General features: G+C 48.2%; 6 protein-coding genes across 6 annotated transcripts in view; 3 read left to right on the top strand and 3 right to left on the bottom strand.

Annotated features, from left to right (window-relative positions):
• Nucleotides 1-2,012, bottom strand: part of FPRO_04439 (uncharacterized protein) — a gene marked incomplete at both ends in the record, with an annotated part of 2,314 nt that extends 302 nt beyond the window's left edge. Inside the window, 2 exons of the mRNA XM_031229949.1 lie at nucleotides 158-1,381; nucleotides 1,430-2,012. Coding sequence (XP_031080135.1) covers nucleotides 158-1,381; nucleotides 1,430-2,012 — 1,807 coding nt within the window. The remainder of the gene's footprint in view (nucleotides 1-157; nucleotides 1,382-1,429) is intronic.
• A 976-nt stretch (nucleotides 2,013-2,988) lies between these two features.
• On the top strand, nucleotides 2,989-3,754 carry FPRO_04440 (uncharacterized protein; the record flags this gene model as incomplete). The annotated part of the gene is made up of 2 exons (XM_031229951.1): nucleotides 2,989-3,042; nucleotides 3,095-3,754. 2 exons carry the CDS (start codon nucleotides 2,989-2,991, stop codon nucleotides 3,752-3,754), a joined length of 714 nt encoding a protein of 237 aa, XP_031080136.1.
• Nucleotides 3,755-4,044: 290 nt separating this feature from the next.
• On the bottom strand, nucleotides 4,045-6,200 carry FPRO_04441 (uncharacterized protein; the record flags this gene model as incomplete). Its single annotated transcript, XM_031229952.1, has 4 exons — nucleotides 4,045-5,292; nucleotides 5,338-5,714; nucleotides 5,766-5,926; nucleotides 5,980-6,200. The coding sequence occupies 4 exons, from the start codon at nucleotides 6,198-6,200 to the stop codon at nucleotides 4,045-4,047; spliced, it is 2,007 nt and encodes a 668-aa protein (XP_031080137.1).
• Nucleotides 6,201-9,878: 3,678 nt separating this feature from the next.
• On the top strand, nucleotides 9,879-11,766 carry FPRO_04442 (uncharacterized protein; the record flags this gene model as incomplete). Its single annotated transcript, XM_031229953.1, has 3 exons — nucleotides 9,879-9,971; nucleotides 10,042-11,263; nucleotides 11,321-11,766. 3 exons carry the CDS (start codon nucleotides 9,879-9,881, stop codon nucleotides 11,764-11,766), a joined length of 1,761 nt encoding a protein of 586 aa, XP_031080138.1.
• A 609-nt stretch (nucleotides 11,767-12,375) lies between these two features.
• Nucleotides 12,376-13,154, bottom strand: FPRO_04443 (uncharacterized protein; the record flags this gene model as incomplete). The annotated part of the gene is made up of 2 exons (XM_031229954.1): nucleotides 12,376-12,566; nucleotides 12,623-13,154. The coding sequence occupies 2 exons, from the start codon at nucleotides 13,152-13,154 to the stop codon at nucleotides 12,376-12,378; spliced, it is 723 nt and encodes a 240-aa protein (XP_031080139.1).
• A 2,374-nt stretch (nucleotides 13,155-15,528) lies between these two features.
• Nucleotides 15,529-15,884, top strand: FPRO_04444 (putative glucose repressible protein Grg1; the record flags this gene model as incomplete). Its single annotated transcript, XM_031229955.1, has 3 exons — nucleotides 15,529-15,570; nucleotides 15,629-15,708; nucleotides 15,797-15,884. 3 exons carry the CDS (start codon nucleotides 15,529-15,531, stop codon nucleotides 15,882-15,884), a joined length of 210 nt encoding a protein of 69 aa, XP_031080140.1.
• Nucleotides 15,885-16,603: the final 719 nt, after the last annotated feature.

Genomic DNA, 16,603 nt, shown 5'->3' on the forward strand with positions numbered 1-16,603 from the left:
TCGCGTCGACGGTAGGTTGTAGGTTGGTTCGTCGTCGGTTCGTACTCGTTCGTACGACGTTAGTCGAACACGACTCCCCGCCCACCGACGACCCTCCCTCCTCCTCCTCCTCCTCCTCCTCCTCCTCCTCCTCCTCCTCCTCCTCCTCCTCCTCCTCCTCCTCCTCCTCTCCCTCGGGCTACCGCGCCTCCTACTCTCCCAGCCCCTCTTGCGCCGCGTCCTCGCCCCGCTGGACCTCGAGGTGGGCCATTATGGCCGCGGCCCGCAAGTTGTTGCGGTGCGTCGGGTGCAGCGGGAGGGATAGCTCGTCGACCATCACGAGCTTGATTGTCGACGAGCCGTATAACGAGGGGCCCTTCACGCGCAATCTCGATACCTTGGCCCTGGCCTCCAAGCGGTCTGTTGTTGCCCTGGACATTAGCTTCGTCCTCGCCGTCACTGTCATCAGACTCGATAACTTCCGGCAGAGGCATGAGCTCAATATCATCGAGTGCCGCGGGAGCATCTGCAACGGGACCCCGGCCACCAACGAACCCTAAGCCCACGTCGTCGCCATCGCCGCCCTCAAGTTCCCACAGTCGCATGTAACAGGAAGTGACCTTGCCGCCCGCCAGCTGGTTGTAGTGCTGGTATGGATTCACCGGGTCAAGCCATGAAGAGCATAGATAGCAGAAATGAGTGTCGCATCGTGAGCAGATCATGTGGTTGCAGCCGTGTGTCTTCTGCGCAGGGGCGTTGCATGTAGGGCATGGGCTCGTGTGAAGCTGTAAGTACTCGAGTGATGCTTTTTCCTCCTCGCTGAGTTCTCCCTTGTCACGTCGTGGTGCACATCGGACAAACTCTCCGTGCCATGACTGGTAGCATTGACCACAGAAGGCGAAACCACAGTCTTCGCATATAGCCAAGAGATCCGCTTTGCTAAACGTTTCCTTATTCTTCCTTTTTCCAGACTTGGCACTACTCCCTTCTTGCTCTTGTTCTTGTTCCTCTTTGCCGGATTCGACATCAGACGTCTCAGCAAACTCTAAACCTTCCGGCTTCTTGTGGCGTTTCGATCGGGCTGCTCCATTACACCACTGTCGCGGACAGTATATTGTGTTTTTGTCAGACTCGAGTTCTGTCTTGTACTTGAGCGTCACGTATCGCTTGACCATTTCCTCGGAAAGACCAATCTGAAGAAGCTCGCTAGGGCTGATGGCAACCTTGTGCTTCTTGGTGTCTTTCGAGGCTGAACGCTTCTTGGCGCAGTTAGGGCTCAGACAACGAACAGTAGAAAGGTTGCCCTCGGTGATTGCGTCGTTGTAGAATTCCTGTAGGCATTGAACACAGAATATATGTCCACAGTCAAGCATTCTGTGACACTTGGAGCCCTTTTTGGGATCTATGTAATGTCAGTACGTGACTGGGGATCCGTGATGAATATACATACCGAGACAGACACCACAATCAAATGTCTCCTTTTCGAAAGCAGCCTTTTTAGCTTTTATGTCGTGGTCCAGCACGGCGAGTTTATGTTCTGAATCAACCTGAAGGGTTCCCTCAGGACTGATGGTTCCAAACACGTCTTCAGCGGCGCGCTGAATATGGTCAATGTAAGTAAATGCAACCATGTCACGACCAATCTCGTCCCATAAGCGCGGTCCATCATCTTCAAGCCGTTTGATCGTTTCCCTCGACAACCACTGCGGTATGGTAGATACCACAATGTCTGGGGGCGCTTCTGTAGGGTAACCCTCTGGGAGACAGACTCTCAACCGCAGAGGGGGCAGGTACGAGACTTCGAGAGAGTCAACCTCAGGCTGGGCATTCTCAGTAGCTTGGCCAAGTGTAGTGAGTCCTGGGTGGGCAGGTGCAGAAGCTGCTGGGAAAGTGACAGTAACTGGAGCGGCGGGCTCAACGGGGAGATCTATCTCGAAGGTGAAGGGGTCATTTGCGTCAGGGCGTCGGATCTCTGGGTATATAGCCTCAATAGAGCCAAGCTCTATAAGACGTGGGTCGTCGCTATAGTCCATGGCTTTCGGGGGATGGGAAACCCTCACAGCTCCGTCAGGATGCCAGAAATCCAGACAACACCTGAGATAGTTCAGAACACACTTGCAGGCTCCTTGGCCGGTGTTTCTTCTTGCCCACTGTTTAATGATCTTGATTCTTTTGACACCTCGGGACTGCTATGAGCTGTTATACTTTGGGAAGAGCGTTCATCCTTTAGTGGCGTGGTGTATATGTAGGCGATAAACTTCAGCAAAGACTTTGTCCAGAGTGGCGAAGCTGAGTAAGTATGCCAAATACCAAGGGCCCTCAAATTGACCAGCCCTTATTAATGAGTTTCTGCTAGGCCTCCATCATTTTAGTCTCCTTCTCGTTCTTCCTTGTCAAGACTCGAACATGAGGTGCTTCTTTGGTGGAGGTACTTTACGTAGAGAGAGGGGCGAGGAGAGGGTTTTTAAGATAGTGCCCAAGATAGGTAGGGCTACTTCGGAGTGACCTGCAAGTGACTGATGCCGGATTGTAAAGAGTAAAACGCAATCTTCGGTTATGAAGAAAATGGGACGATATCATTCACGCCTGTTATAGCATTGTAAAGTAACGTAGATGACTCTTTGGCCGTGCTTGAATGTGGTAACGTCTTGTTTCGGCATCCGGTATTCACAGCGTTGACAAATAAGAGACTCCGAAATCCGAGACGCCACGTTTTCTTCTTCTGCCTGAGCCACATATGCAGCCACAGCCGGCGGGCTGCATCGTCATCTAGGTTAGTACCTAGTAGTTAGTCTAGAGGCTACAACACAAGCTTGAACTTGGATTTCACCTTTCGCTTGCTTTTTTACCCGTGATTGCCTCGAACCTTTTCTCTGTTTTTTGTTTTCTTCTCTTATTTTCATATACAAATTGTGCCAATCAGAGAACACTGTGGTGCCCTACCAGGAGAATGCAGCCTCTGTCCCTATCTTGAACTTCTCGGATACCGCTGCACATAACCAGCTCATCATGGACGACAGTTCAACTCCCCTCGCTTCCCTCTCCGTCACCCACGTATACTACGTAAGTTTCACGCCCACAACGCAAAGTCCTGCAAATAACAATCGCAAAATAGGACCCCGACGATCATATCTCCCTCGCCTGCGCCTACCTCGCCCTCCTCCCCCAAGCCCTATGCGTCGTTTACGCCACGCTCGTCCTTTTTACCCGCGAGGTCGAAGTCGCCTTGATGTTTCTTGGTCAACTTGCCTGCGAGGTGCTCAACTTTGCTTTGAAACGGCTGATAAAAGAAGAGCGTCCGCGTCGCATACACGGCAAGGGCTACGGCATGCCTAGTTCCCACGCACAATTTGTTGCCTTCTGGAGTGTCTCCCTGGCTCTGTTCCTGCTTGTCCGCCACAAACCACCTCGTGTACATGGTATTCGTGCAGAAAGTAGCTTGCACCGACCGTGGAGCGTTCTCGAGAGAGTTGCTGTAAGTGTAGTTGCGGCGGCGATTGCGGCGGCGACGGCATGGAGTAGAGTATACTTGAACTATCATACCCCTAAACAGGTCATTGTGGGTAGTGTTGCAGGCATCATAAGCGCTCTCGGTTGGTTCATCATTGTTGCTGCCGTGAGGCAAACCGGCTGGTTGAAATGGACTCTAGAGACGCCTTTGGCGAGAGCTCTCAGAGTTAGGGATCTTGTCATTGAAGAGGACATGTGTCAGGCTGGTTGGGAGAAATGGGAGAAGAGGAGAGCTGCTGCTCAAACGATAAAGAAAGACAGATAGTCATCAATGAATTGACAACAACAATCACACGAGAGACTGACTACTAATATAAATTACTGGGATCCCGGATTCCGCGATACCGTGCTCACTGAAGTCGACCTTTTGGCATTGGAAATGTTATTGAGCATGTCTGCCTCATCTTCTGGTATTATCTATATATAAAAGGGACCAAATCTCGACGCTAGTTTCAAAGATGGCCTAAATATGAAAACACAAAGGGAATCGTTACAGTTGCCAAACCGTTCATGAAATCGTCATCCTCCCCAGTTGCCAAACCGTTTTGTCCTCTATCAAATCCATGGTCCTTTTCCTTTTGTTGCCTCTAAGTCAACTCTTGACCCTTGGCGACTATGTACTCTACCCGTCTCTGGCCCAACCCTTGAGCCTTGTCGGCTATGCATTCTGCCAATCTCTGGTACGATCCTAGAGCTCTGACGGCTGGCAAGTCTGCTTGGCTCTCCCATATTTCTTGAGCCCTGTCGGCTATGAGCTCTTACAGAACTGACTGATCCAGCCCTGGGATTGTGCGAGGCTGAGACGGGCGTTTTCTCTTGAGGGCTATATACAGCGGAACTGAGAGTTGTCTCCGGCGGAGTGTTCATACCCGCGCTGAGAGGAACTGGTGGAAGTTCCTTCTCGGATAGTCTCTCATCAAAGTTGTCCTGGATCTTATACCTAGTACCCTCGCCTGGGACATCGACAATGGCGATGGCAAGTGGACTCGTTTTTCTTGGGAAGAACCTTACTGTACTGTTGGGACAGTCGAGGTCGTGCACTTGGTTTGTATTTGTGTCTAGTTTGAGCTCCGGTTTGGCGGGGCGCATATCGCCGATGTTGGAAAGGCGCAGGCCAATCTGCACAGTTGCAGTTGAGAGCATAGAAGCACCGCTTGACCGGAATCTTTTATCTGGGAGACGGAGGGCAGGCGGTGCAAGAAGTTCGTCAGCTAAGTTTTGAAGCGCTGGTGTTTTTTTGGGAGTGGAATCTTTGTAGGTTGTTGTCGGCAAAAGGATGGGCGACTTGGGTGGCTCGGCTTTGGGGAAAATGCTGTACATGCTTCTCTTGAAGTTTTTGATCGACTCCTTTGATGACGTCCGTACAGGTTTCGGTGCGGTTGGAAGACCGCCTGAATTACGCATACTTCCCAATCGCAGAGGCTTCAGGCCACGGTTGAGGAAGTCCTTGCGCGCACCAAACACTTTGTCTTCCACTCTGTCGTCCAGCGTCAGATCTTCTTTGCTTTCAGCCTTGCGAACCAGCTTGGGAAGATCAAGAGGCTGTAGCATCGCAGACCCAGGGGTTGGGGGCTCTTGATCCTGGTCATCACCCCATTTTCTGAAACCCTGAGATGCTTCAATGTCGTCATCAGAACAGCCAGTTGGGGATCTGCTTGATCGCAAGAAGAGATAGAGACAGCCAAGCAACAGTCCTGACATGTTCATTACAACTGTTCCGATCATGTTCAGTGTCATTGACGTGTCATCTGCGGCTCCTGTATCTCGGAACGCCGTATTGTAGAAGAATGTTATTTGCAAAGTCTGTTCGGAATTAGTACAAGCTATCACTTTCAGATCCATACTTACATATGATATCACAGCAATTATCATATGGTAGACCATGCGAGATGCCTCGTCCCTCTCAACAATGCGCATTCTGGCACCAGTGTGAAGCTTGAAGCATATGACTCCGCACTCAATCAGAACTATCAGGATGACAGTGAGTAGAACCCCAAAGCATCCGGCATCGTATCGATGTAGGAAAGAGATCAGACTGGCAAAGCAAAACTCCGAGGGTAGAACAGCAAAGGTTATGGAGAACACGATGATCAACAAGATACCGATGGTTACTAGACAGGCAAGGGTGTTGAATTTGCCACGGAAAGGGAATATGCTCGGCCTCGTAATACGGATTGTCAACTCCAGGCCGAACAACATCTGAATGAAGGGTACGATGAAGAAAGCTAAATTGGATTAGTATCTTCAAGTGAAAGCTCATTGTTCTTTCGACATACCTAGCAGCATCATTCGCGATATTGTGGCACACCCAAGGATCATAAGTGACTCAAGCCCCTTGGCTTGAGCAGTAGCATACACAATTCCCTGAACTACAATGCCCAAGGAAAGTACGAAGGGGTAAACATCTCGTCCTTTGACTAGCCGAAACCAAGACGACCTAAGAGTGACTGTGAGAACAAAATCTTGCGGATCGGGAAATGCAGTACATACTTGAAGTCCCATATCGGTTCGACTTGTTTTAGCGTTCTCCATGAGCGCAGAAGAATACTGATAGTAACTGCGAATGCTACAATCACGTTGAAAACCGATAGGACGATGATCGAGGTGCGGACGGAGCCAGCTGCAGCAAACTTGAGTTCGTTGTCCCATTTTGATGTAGAATTTGCCTGGAACTGAAAGCCGGTCGAGTCCATCGTCGGGTCGTTGTCCATGTTGTTGTCGTTTTCTGGTCAAATTCGAGGTGTTTGTCAAGTAAAGGGCAGGCGTTAAGCCTTCGCAGTGCCGGCACCGCGTTGTCCTTCTTTGTAGGTCTAGTTTCCCATGTCGATGTCGAGTTCGTATGAAAGTATCGAAAGAGGGCTATGATGCCAAAGGACAAGGAAAGATGATGAGAGAAATGGGAAAGCACCGAGATATGATAGCAGGAACCAGAATGACCTCCAGGCGTATACTTGGTCAATTGAAAAGCAGAGCAAACTTTGAGAAGCAGTAGATAGATGATCAAACACTCAAGATGTACTGTAAAAATGAATACAATGAAATGGAAATGGCACCTGGCCTGTGGCAAACGAATGTAAGATTGAAAAACAAGAAAAGAAACGAAGATCAGACAAGCACCAGCTAGGTGGGAGGAGACTGAGGCAATGGAGGCGATATAGGACTTGATATCTCGAATTGAGGGCAAATCACATCGAGCGGGAACGCAGATTGCCCTAGATCCGGTGAGCTTGGTGACCCCTGCGCGACTCAGAAATCTCCAAAGAGCAAGGATCAAGCTGCTTCATGACGGAGCTTGGTAGCATTGAAGCTGTCGCCCCTGAGAGATGGTGGTGAAGAACGGTAGCCAAGCGAGCCAAGCCAGACCCTTGATGTGGGTTAGAGGCATTTCCAGCATTAGAGCGAGAAGGCTATTGTTTCACCCGTGTAGATTGGGTTTCTGGGATGCTGATTCTCGAATGCGCTGACGGAATTGGCGTAAGAGAATGCTACTCCACCACGAGATTGAGTTCTTTGGGCTCGATCATCTGTGCCATTCTCACTTGAGCTTTGACGATGATCGACCTCGAATGGAAGCCACAACTGAACTGCTTCTCACGGTCCTCCTGATAGTGATACTTCACCACTGACTGAGCTTCTTGAAAGACTGCTCTGAGGGCGGCGAAAAACGCCGGTTCGAAGAGGCTGAAGCATTGTTGTTACAGAGTCAAGTTTCGTCGGGTTGTAAGAGGCAGGAGTTCAAGGGAAGCAAACGGTGGGGTTAATCCGCATCTGGGCTAGCGTCCACGTTTGTCCGTTTTGTGCAACTACGCCGTGGATTTGAGACAAGAAGGAAACATGGATTCGGGAGGGATCCCCTTTAGCATGAGAGCTAACGAGACAATGACTAAAGGGCCAAGACCTTAGACGAGTGCCATTTCCTCTTTTGGAACAGAGGGTTTGAGATTACAATGGCAGGTCACACGGATCCTGCTGGTGCCGAAGGCGGGGAGAACGGCTGGCCACGAGACGATGGATACAGGGACGTTTCGCAAGGTTCAGAGCTTGCACCCGGTAACAGATCTGTCAACGGAACCATGCGAACGCCTAAAAACTACTATACCTGCACAGTGAGAGAGCACTAGCTGGCTAGCTTGCAGCTGGAAGCGAGTCAATTTCATCGAGAGCCTTGTCTAGGCCTCTCTAGCATCTGTCTGTATCTGCGGACCTGGTGGTTGGGTCTCCATTTTGTTGTTTCAAGCCTTTCCACTTTATCTTTGAAACCCACAGCTCTGTAAGCGAGGACAGCCAGACAAGGTCAAGGTTCAAGTGCCGAACTCTTGGCAGTTCGTGTACGCACCTATCGACTCGTAAATTGACAAGTCTTGTGCGCGGGTTCTTATTAAGAATACCGAGTCGTCCGTCCGGGAGCAGATTGGACTGGGGAAGAGCACGCATGTAAGTGGATGGAGGATGTGCTCTGTTTAATATAACTGTGAAGAACCCATAGATCTCTGGAATGAGGAGAAGTTTCATCAGCATCTAGCCCTAGACTAGTACAGTATTAGAAATCGGCTTGATAGCGAGTTTGCAATGGATAGTCATATTCATTGAGCCTCCGTCTGATAGTTTGCCCGTCTTTTAGCCTATACTTATATGACTTTCACTCCCCACGCCTGTTGATTCACAGTTGGGGAACGTGAAGGCTTTTATCCTAAAGGTTAGAAGATGCTTTGAGAAGCTTGGGACAGTTTTAGTTTATCATGAGTAAGTTTTTTGGTGAAATCGATTTAGCATCCTAATTATTTGCCATACTGTGTAAGTCTTTGCTGTTTCTAGGCATTGGTCTAACATGGATTGTCCACTCTTTATTTATTTTCTTCACAAGTCCAGGCTAGAAGCATATTGAAGTGGGAGATGTTTCCTCCTCAAACAAGTGCTCCCGGAAAGAGCCTGGACTATAGCTATGGGTGCTATAGCAAACAGTCAGTGGCTTGCGAAGCGTTTGATTAGGAATACTTAATGGTTGGTATCAGTTACAAGAAGCACCTCAGCACTCATATGTGATCTCGTGTCAAGAATACCTACTCTTCATCCTATCTTCTTGTAATGGATGCTTAAAACGAAGGTGTTACTGAGTGCTAAGCATGGGGTACGGATGACAGGTCTCTTATTATAGCTTTCCTGCAGTAGCTTCACTTCCCTCTTCGACTTGGCACCCCCTATCTATCTTTGTGTACTCTGTAATGCAAGGTGAATGTGCACCCTTCGTCTTTATTATATGTACTAAATAATCACAGTTGTCGTTATTTTCTCTTCGTAGAAGACTCGATCAACAATGGTCTGACTGTTTGTTATTGTTTATGTTGTCCCAATCAGCATGTATGGCCAAAAGAGATGCCTCATGGTGCTGTTTCGGTTTTTTTGAATTCTCAGCTTCGAGTTAAAAGACATCGTCGACCGTTTTACTAACATATAGACTTCAGACAGTTTCACCTTGCATTGATGGGCTCAAGTTGATTGAGGCCTTCACGAGAACTTTGAGGGGGCTGTTCACACCACCACAGGTTTATTGGATCACCATCCATGTTCACATATTAATTAAGAAGACTGTTTATGCTAGTCAGGCGCTACCGAAGGGGATTCATTCCTGAGAGTCGATATCGCATAATTTACCGCCTTCGATCAATGATACAGAAGCTTATGTCATATTGGTCATCTCCACCGGCACGTCAAGTAAGCCTCAGTAAGCCATGCTCTAAGTGACGTTCGGTACTGCCAATTACCACACCAGCTTGACATATGTCGGCTTCACATGGAAAGAATATCGTGATCTAGCAATGTGTGCCAATGTGTTCTGTCTGTTGGCTTGAATTGACTATCATGATGATGCTTTGGGCTCCTGGTTACCCTAAACTGTATAATTTGACTAACACGCGAGTTCAATGCTTATCCAACAGGGCTAACAAGTATGTAAAATTGTAGCCAATGGGCTAATAAGACTTCTTTTTCTATAATCGAGAACATCATGTGCGAGACCCAGGACAAGGAGATCCACTGTCATTATATCAGCACACTGCAGATGCGTAATAACTTGGTGAAGTCTTTGAAGCTGCTACCATGGTCTAAGGTATGTAAAGCTTCCTGGCATTCATCGTTAGTTGATACACAGATGCTAGAGCCACGGCGGGAGAGGTAAGTGAACTCAGCGGCCAGGACGACTTTTAATATCAACTCTCTTCAAAGAAGGTCAGGATTGTTAAAGTTCCAGCTTTCTCAGAAGCGGTTCAGTGGATCCGTCTCCCATATGCCCCGCTATTGAGGCCAAGCTAACAACGTCATCCAACTACACGAGCAACAAAAGATATAACAAGTAAAAGGAACAATCGTGTGTTATCCTTTCAACTGCAGAAATGGGAGACCACACAGAGAAACACATTCATTTTGAAGATGGTCGCAATCGCGAATACGATGGGAGTTCTGACGAGGACTGCAAGGCAGTAGAGGTTCGTCCATACTGTCGCCAATACCAGATGACAACCAAGAATGGTGCGACTGATCTAATCGCCTATGCAGGTCGTCTTCGATCCCGGAAACCCATATCGTCGCAAAAGCTCAATGGTTGCCTCAGAGATCAAGGCGCCTGTGATGCGCCATCCTTCGCGACGTGATGAGTGCCTTGTCCACCAGTTTCTTGACAGTCAGCGACGCGCAAAAGATGCTGCCAGCTCAGCCAGCGAGCCAGAGTCGGAACCCTCAATAGGGAATAACCCTCCGTCATATTTAAGCAACAATCCAAATCCTAGCCATGCCACTTTTCACAAGGCTCTCAATGGCGATCACATCGAAGCTGTTCGCGACGACAGCCTCGACTCGATTGTAGATCCCAAATACCAGAAGAAGTGTCGCGCTGTTGTCGAGCCTGGTGGTATGGAACACTCAGGCCAAGCTGATCAGCAGGCCTGGACGCAGCAGATGACCAAAAGCATGTCCGACGTTGACCTTTCAGGTTATCAGGACGACGTGCGAAGTCGCCTCCTAACCAAGCAGCAGCTTAGCGATATGGCATGGGGTGTGCGTGAACTAAGTCGCCGATTGAGTAGCATGCGTCTTCGGTTCAAGGTCAAGAGCATCTTTATCCTCACAAAGATATACGACCAAGACTTGATTCCCAAGACACGAGAATTGGTCAAGTGGCTCCTTCAACATAGTCACGAGGTCGCCTACACTGTCTATGTTCAAGACAAGCTCAAAACAAACAAGAAGTTTGATGTCAGTGGAATCATTGACGAGGTGAGCAAGGGGTATCTTGATAGAGGCGACATGAACGAGCAGGCTGTCAAAGAAACGCTGAACAGGCGACTCCGATATTGGGACGAGAACATGTGCAGAACACGACCTCATACCTTTGACTTTGTTATCTCACTTGGTGGCGACGGTACAGTGTTATATGCCAGCTGGCTCTTCCAGCGCATCGTGCCACCTGTATTGAGTTTTGCACTAGGAAGCCTGGGTTTCTTGACCAAGTTTGATTTCGAGGACTACCAGCAGACACTCTTAACGGCCTTCACCAAGGGCGTTACAGTTAGCCTGAGGCTTCGTTTCGAAGGCACTGTCATGAGAAGCCAGCCGCGCAAGAGAGCCCAGCTTAGTCAGGGGCCCGAGGAGGACGAGGAGCAGTCCCGAGACTTGGTGGAGGAGCTTATAGGTGAGGAGAGGGAAGATGAGCACACGCATCGGCCGGATGGGACGTTCGAGATTCTGAATGAGGTGGTAGTGGACAGAGGACCAAACCCGAGTGAGAATCCCAGAGTAAACGTTACCCCTGCAGGAGATGTTCTAATGTATATTCCAGCAATGTCAACTACCGAAATTTTTGGTGACGATGAGCACTTCACCTCAGTCTTGGCGGACGGTATTTGCGTATCGACACCCACAGGCTCAACGGCATATAATCTCGCCGCCGGGGGCTCCTTGTGCCACCCCGAGAACCCCGTGATGCTGGTAACATCTATATGCGCGCATACCCTGTCTTTCAGGCCTATCATCCTTCCTGACACGATTGTGCTACGGGTCGGTGTTCCATATAGCGCTAGAACGGCTTCATGGGCGAGCTTCGATGGCCGAGAACGTGTCGAGCTTAAGCCAGGAGATTACGTGACCATCAGCGCCAGTAGATTTCCATTTGCCTCGGTGCAAGCCGAGGGACGGAGGAGTGAAGACTGGGTGAACAGTATCAGTGGAAAGTTGGGATGGAATACTAGACAAAAGCAGAAGAGTTACAAGGAGTGGGAGAAATGAGATGATGTGTACCGATCTAGTACGGACTGGAATCATATATGTGAAGGGTGACGTTTCGGATGGCAGATTTTGATGGTCGGCGTTCTCATTGAACTATTTAAGTTGAGGAAACACGTCTCGTCGTCACTGCAAAGGGTGCTATGCTCGTGTAAACTTGCACTTTTCTAGAAACATTTCGGGTTGTTTGGTAGGACGTGGCACAGGGGCTTCGCTACCAGCGAAGCTATATAGTACGTACGAATTCAACGAGATATATCACCAATGTTGCCTGAAGAGAGAGAAAAAACTGTCACGTAATTAATACTCAGGTAATACAGGACGAACAATGTTGAGGAACTTACGATGACCTGACCATAAGCTTTACGGTTCTTGTGACGATATTATCCTAACCTTGAGGATATATGAGAAGATCTAGATCTAAATCTCGGGTATCTAGGCTTGAAATAAACTCTTCACAAGAGGCCCTGCATGACTACCCACCCCGTGCTCGCATCCATTAATGATCCCAGTGCCCAAACTGGGCTTTGCGTTCTGCGTCCATGTCACTGCAGTTCAACAACACTACACATATACTGCAAAATGACTTCATGGCCTGTGATCTCTTGGTGTCTAGAGAGTCTTCTTACCTTGGCGCAGATTTAAGGCATTTGATATGTCCTTGACTGAGTACCAAATAACCCAAAGCGGAATCCAGACCCACAGAGTGTTAAAGAAAAATAGGTAAACCCAAAGGTACATGAAGTTACTCGTGTCGAGATTAGTACTTCCGATGAGCCATTCAGGACAGAAAGTCATGAATCCTGAGAGTTGTTTAGTTTGGCGAATCCATATGAAATGAGGCGCTGTCGGGACTTACCGCCGTACAGCTCACAAGTAGCCAGGACAATCATCCATATGCTGACCTTAGGATCCTTCTTAGCCAGGCAGTAGCACACATAAACAGCTAAAGGCCCATCAAAGAACACAGTCAACAACTCCAGACTCACAACCCCCAAGTCGACACCAGCCCATCTCTTGTCAGCCCTCGCATATACCATCCATAGCTGGGCAAACGGATTGTCTCCACCTGACTGCGCACCATATACTCGATCGCTATAGCCTAGGAATCCAGGAGGTGTTGGGAACAGGTCCGTTTTCGCATTATCGACGAGGGGTTGGTGCGAGAAGAAGCAGTGGTACAAAAAACTGCCTTCGAGGAGGAAATGACACAGGGCATCGGCGAGATGCCATATGAAAAGAAACCGGAGAGTCCCCGAGGAGGCGGAGGGCAAGAATCGCAAAGAGGCAGCATAGGCGACGAAGACGATCGCGAGCGTTGAGAGGAGGGAGATGATTGTTGTTTGGTCGAAAAGGTCGGGTGGTAGGGACGATGAGGGTTCTGTGGCCATTGCGTCGAACCTCAGTACTAAATTCTTTTTGATTAATTGAATTGAAGAGTGAAGAGTCCAGTTATTGAGTTACAGCTGCAATTGAGTTGTTGTCGAGGAAATTTGAGCTTGCCGAAGAGGAGCGGTGTCGGAAATGAGACGCGATTGCGGCTCATTTCGATACCTAGCTTTACGCGATAGCCTCAAGCTGTGGAGTCTTGATAATCAGCGAGTTACCACCGCCACGTCTCACGTCGAAATGCTAAGAGAGAAAGAACAAGTTCTAATGTAGAACGGCAAAACTATAGTAGGGAACTTTCCAGAAAGAAACCTTTGATATACAGTCGTATGTATCATTCTGTGAGAAGCTTGATTGAGGCTGTTCACGTGCCAGAGCACGTGGTTCCAACAACTATTGAGGAGCTCGGATGTTTTGAGGACACTAACCTCAGAGACTTGGCGAAGATCATGGGGGTTTCTCAGCTTCGTTGAAAAACTGATCATTCGAATTATTGTTAAACGGATAACATGCAGCACATGTCGATCCAGATGGTGTAGGTTGTTGAAAAGCAAACACCGTATTGTCCACAGTTCAGACGATTATAAAGAACAGGAAGGCAGAGATGTATCTAATAAGTTGAAGAGATAGTGAATACTGGGTATCTAAATGTTCAATACGGACGGCGTAGCAAGTCCCTAAGCGAGACATTGCACAAATCCTCCGCAAGGCTGTATCTTCATAGTTTCTCGGGCAAGAAAGCATCTGCGATTTTTACCAATTGAAACTGTCACGGGTTAAGACTATCTGGAAAGCGGTGCGAGTCTTACATTACACTATGAACTACCAGAGATTCTGACCCCAGAGTCATGTTTTAAAGGCCGTCCCACAGCCATACTGCCTTTCCCTTCATCTCTCCATGTCTTCTTCACCTGCCACAATATCATCTCGACTTCACTATCCAATTTGGGTATGGAACAGGATCTTATGGTTTTAATCCTTGTTACCGCTTCCTTCCTTTCTGCTTCTTAAGAAGCAGATATACTAGTCAAGCTTCAGATTTCATCTACTCACCATTTTATTGTTTCCTAACTACTATATGCATATGAAGGCTCGAGTTCCTACCAGCATTAACTAGGGGAGTCACGGCCATATTTCAGTGTTAGCGTGGTATCGAGAAACAAACAGCCACCAAAAGGCCGTGGTGGCACATCAGAAAACCAGAATTGCAAACATGCATACATAAGGTTGGTAGCGGAGACATTGCTCCGTCGAAAAGGACCACGAGGGGAGAGATCTCGATGGAGAGCAGAGCAGATGGTGACGGACACCAATCAGCACCAGGAAGCAAAAATGCAGGCGTCGGGCGTAATTATGTTTTACCCGCCTCGGGCGGAGTACGGCCACAAGCAAGCAAGCTGAAGAACAAAATGCCCGATTTGGGGAAGCACAAAATAGGTAATAAGTGCGGTGTGAAGTAACCACCTTACGGATAAGCGTAATTGAAATGTATGTTCACATGACGTCATTGCTGATAGCTCTGGCCACGTCACCGCCACACTCCATGTTACCCCGCTATGTGGCGGCGCCGTTAAACCCGGAAGCGGGGCAGATCTGACCCATCGCGTTACACGATGTCACGGGAAGTGGGTCCACTACCAAAAGAAGAAATACCTTCAAAAGAGCTCTGAAATGACATCAAATTCTAGAGAGTCTCTGTAACAGAGGCAAATTTTAAGCCGCAAGGGACCGAGGTCGATCATGTGTCAGTATTCAGATGTCTCGCCTAGGAATTATACAGGGCACAATCCTTGAACTCCCAACCTGTGCCCCGCGACGCGCATAATGCGTATACAGACCAGTCTCCTCTTCTACCCCCACCAAATAAAACAGGTCCCAGATCCTTTGATCGAGATGACGTTCCGGTGATGACCTGACGTCAGGAATGTCTTTCGAGCAACCATCACAAGCCAAACGCCCGAGCTTGCTTGCTATCTTGCTCTCAAGTGGTCGCGTTAGCTGGGGTACGATCGGTTGTTTCCCACTTATCAATAACAGTAACGTATCAAGCCGTCTAGGCAACGTAGGACTCCTATGTAGAAGCCAGTCAATGACGACACTTTTCCCCTTCACATGATAGTCCATGATAACTGGACAGAAGGGGAGCGACGGGGACAGGCATACCAAACTCGAGGACGTGTACGCTAAACAAGTAGTCAAACACTCGATGACGACGGTTTACCCGCAAGTTGAAATGAGAACAGTCAATCAATCTATATAAACCCCCCCCTCATTCCTCCTCAGTCCAGTCTGTTTTCTTCCCTCATCATCATCACACAACCTCAACAAATCATCAACTTCAGCATTCACCAACTTAACCATACAAACCAATCCACAATGGACTCCATCAAGAACACTGTCAACCAAGCTACTGAGAAGGTTAGAATGCTCTCGAGATTCCGCCATGCTTCTGAGTTCACTGCTAACACCTCACAAGGTCCAGGAGGGTCTCTCTGGCACCAGCAAGGAGGCTAACAAGGAGGTTGCCAAGGATTCGAACGCCGGCGTAGGCACTCGGTACGTTGACACACGATCCTCGAGCATAACCATCCAACACACTCGATCCTCGAACTGTTCTGAATTATCTAACTTTTCTTTTCTTCAGTGCTTCCGCGGCTAAGGATGCTGCGTCTGACAAGCTGGACGAGACAAAACACTCTGCCAAGTCTGAGGGTTACTCTGCTCAAAAGTGAGCTATTGTTGCAGGAGAAAGAATGAAGGCGGTTCCTCCAGATATCAGCATATATGCAAGATTTTAGTCATATTATAGCTTAAAGAGATATCATGCTCAAATCTATGATCGTTTCTACGTGTCATCATTCATATTTTAATCTCCTATATCTGGGTGAAAGGACAAAGTCAAGTTCGCAAATCTTGTTTTGGCCTACAAAGAACCTGAAAAGCAATATTAACATACGACAAGATGTCTTCAATTAAACACCAGCAGTAAGGTAGGAATATTTTGGTACTTACATCTAATAATACGATAGAAATATACATACTGACTTATCTTACTTTAGCTAGGTTCCTAACATTAGCGAAACGGTTAGCATGAACTGTGGATCAACACTTGATATCCCAGTAACATAGCATCAAATACCATGCCAGTGGCAACTCATACGTATCCAATCTGAATGTATATCACGAAATGCCTAAATAAGGGCCGAAGGGTTCCAAAGTCTAGCCATAAGTGTACGTCGGTTGGGCAACTTCAAGATGCCATCGATGATTCAATGGGCCTTCAAATATGAAGTTTAATCTTGGGAAATCCTTCTTGACGACATGATCTAGCTCACAGGGCGCTCTAAAAACCGATCCTAGTGAACTCAGCGACTACTTAATTGAAGTCCCGACCAGGCTACGTATAACAACGGATCAGATAACATCACTGGCGCCATGGCCATTCTAACAG

This window comes from Fusarium proliferatum (assembly GCF_900067095.1).
Source record: "Fusarium proliferatum ET1 genome assembly, contig: FPRO_scaffold004, whole genome shotgun sequence".
Lineage (NCBI taxonomy): Eukaryota > Fungi > Ascomycota > Sordariomycetes > Hypocreales > Nectriaceae > Fusarium > Fusarium proliferatum.